The sequence below is a fragment of the Dendrobium catenatum genome, unplaced genomic scaffold (genome assembly GCF_001605985.2).
Source record: "Dendrobium catenatum unplaced genomic scaffold, ASM160598v2 fragScaff_scaffold_1284, whole genome shotgun sequence".
Classification (NCBI taxonomy): domain Eukaryota; kingdom Viridiplantae; phylum Streptophyta; class Magnoliopsida; order Asparagales; family Orchidaceae; genus Dendrobium; species Dendrobium catenatum.
In genome coordinates, this window is record NW_021319746.1 from 1,017,103 (window position 1) to 1,019,450 (window position 2,348).

General features: G+C 40.9%; 1 protein-coding gene across 1 annotated transcript; it reads left to right on the forward strand.

Moving 5' to 3' along the window:
• Nucleotides 1–107: 107 nt before the first annotated feature.
• LOC110110725 (NAC transcription factor 29) lies at nt 108–1,935 on the forward strand. The gene is made up of 3 exons (XM_020842327.2): nt 108–621; nt 718–1,013; nt 1,096–1,935. The coding sequence occupies exons 1-3, from the start codon at nt 459–461 to the stop codon at nt 1,636–1,638; spliced, it is 1,002 nt and encodes a 333-aa protein (XP_020697986.1). The 5' UTR covers nt 108–458; the 3' UTR covers nt 1,639–1,935.
• The last annotated feature ends 413 nt before the right edge of the window (nt 1,936–2,348 follow it).

Here is a 2,348-nt window from a genome sequence, read left to right on the forward strand (position 1 = left end):
CACTGTAAGAAAAAAAATTGTTAGAATATTTTAATATAAAAAGACTATATATATATATATATATATATATGATTTTATAATTGGTTTTTACAAATGGTCGTACCGGATTCTAACCAATCGGGCGGCAGCCGTCTGCCGGACGGCGTCGACTCCATCACGGAGGTGGACGGCCACGGTGTTCCTTGTGTTGCCGGCGAGCTCTCTTTCGACGGCACGTGTCTCGTAACACCTGGATGGTCAAGTCTCTCTCTCTCCTCCGCGACCGTACGCAGGCAAGTGAACACTAATTCCAAAATCCCACGCAGAAACAAATTCAGTAATTACAGACTTGTCCTCACCAAACTCTTCTCCATCCCATATAAATCCACCCCCTCTCCCTCCAGTCCCGAAAGTTTCAAGATCTTCCTTTTTCCATTCCAATCCAATCCAATCACCTCGCCGCAACGTCAATTTCGGCGATGTCAACCTCCGCCGTTCATCTCCCACCAGGCTTCCGCTTCCACCCCACCGACGAAGAACTCATCTTACACTACCTCAGAAATCGCGCATCTTCGTCCCCATGCCCAGCTTCCATCATCGCCGAGGTTGATATCTACAAATTTGATCCTTGGGAACTTCCTGGTTCGTAACTACGATTCATAAAAGTGTCTTTTTTATCATTCTTTCCAAAGTTTTACACAGTGCAAACATGGTATTTGACGCTATGCTTCTGTGCAGAAAAAGCGTCGTTTGGTGATCGGGAATGGTATTTCTTCAGCCCGAGGGATCGAAAGTACCCAAACGGAATCCGGCCGAACCGCGCTGCGGCGTCTGGGTACTGGAAAGCAACGGGGACTGATAAGCCTATTAGCTCTGGGAGTGAGAACATTGGAGTGAAGAAGGCGCTTGTGTTCTATAAAGGCCGGCCTCCTAAAGGGCTCAAGACTAATTGGATCATGCATGAATATAGACTTGCAGATGCAAACAAAAGCAATAGCTACAAGCCCATCAGAATTCGAGATCATTCCATGCGGGTAAAAATTTGATCTTTGGTATCACTTGTTATCTAATTTTTGTTTGCTGCATCTTATGATCCCCTGTTTTGCCTAATTTCAGCTGGATGATTGGGTTCTCTGCCGAATCTATAAGAAGAGCAATCACCTGTCGCCAACAATGGCGGATCAAGAACAAGAAGATCCATGCGGGGAAGAAACCTGCTTTCCAGCTATGGAAAACCAGATGATGCCACAGAACCATGGAATGAAGCTACAAAAAGCTTCATCCATATCAGAATTCCTCAAAGATTACTCCCCGCTATTGAATCTTTTGGATAATCAGCCAGAGCTTCCAATGTTTGATACCAATTCCATTATTGGCCACCCACTTTTATCTCAAACCATTATAAATCAAAGCCGAGAAGGTAACGGCACTGGTTACTTTCTCCCACAGCTCTCGCAGGCAGATTCCCCTGTTTCCATTGGTGCAAAGCGCCAAAAAATGGCTGACTGCAATTCTGAAGAGAGCAGTGGAATTCTGCAGTTTTTGAAGAAACAGAATGATCTCAATATGTTTCCAAACTTCTCCAGCCAGTTTGATGTCTCACAGTACGGCTTGTTGAGCCAACCATTGCTGAGGAATTCTAACATTGGTAGCCTCTAATGAGTTCATATACATCAGTTATAGTGGAACTAAGATATTAAAGAATGAAGGCTTAAAGAGCTCTCTGGTATACTGTTTTTCTCTCTTTTTTGTAAAGTTAGCTTCAATTGTATTATTGCATGGGGATGCGGGGAAAGACAAATGGAAAATATTAAGAATTTTCCATATAATTCTTTTGAAAGAACTCTTAAGATGTAATAGAAATAGTGGAGTGGTAGATAGTTTGTGGATTGGGGTATATGTTGAAGCATGGTTCATATTTCCTTAATAAAAATTTAGATATTGTTAATTTCATCATACTGATTGATAGCCAATGGATGTTATCTTTCATTGCGAGTTAATGCTTGCAAGTACATTATACCATGACACTTATCTTTGAATTGATGTAAGAAATGGAATCCTTATCAATTAGAAAAATATAATAATCATTTGGATATTAGGAGTACAGGGTTAGGTTCACACCCTATGAAAGAGGCGAGGTAGATACTCAACGCTTTGATGATAACTTCTTGGATGATTTAAGATGTATTATTTATCCTATTTTTTTATATTAAATAATACAATCTTTCTCTTTATCAGATCTCTCTTTTTTTCTTTTATTTTTATTTACTTTGCCAGAACATAGTTCTGCTTGGTCTGTTGGCTGAAGCTTTAACCACCAACTAAGAGGCATTGGGTTTCGAGTCTTGCGTATGTGATGTGTGTGTGAG

Bases quoted from the DNA above. Each gene is read 5' to 3' on its own strand.
- LOC110110725 (XM_020842327.2), top strand. From the start codon at position 459: ATGTCAACCTCCGCCGTTCATCTCCCACCAGGCTTCCGCTTCCACCCC. The intron at 622-717 runs GTTCGTAACTAC...GCTTCTGTGCAG, and splicing joins TGATCCTTGGGAACTTCCTG to AAAAAGCGTCGTTTGGTGAT. The intron at 1,014-1,095 runs GTAAAAATTTGA...GCCTAATTTCAG, and splicing joins TTCGAGATCATTCCATGCGG to CTGGATGATTGGGTTCTCTG.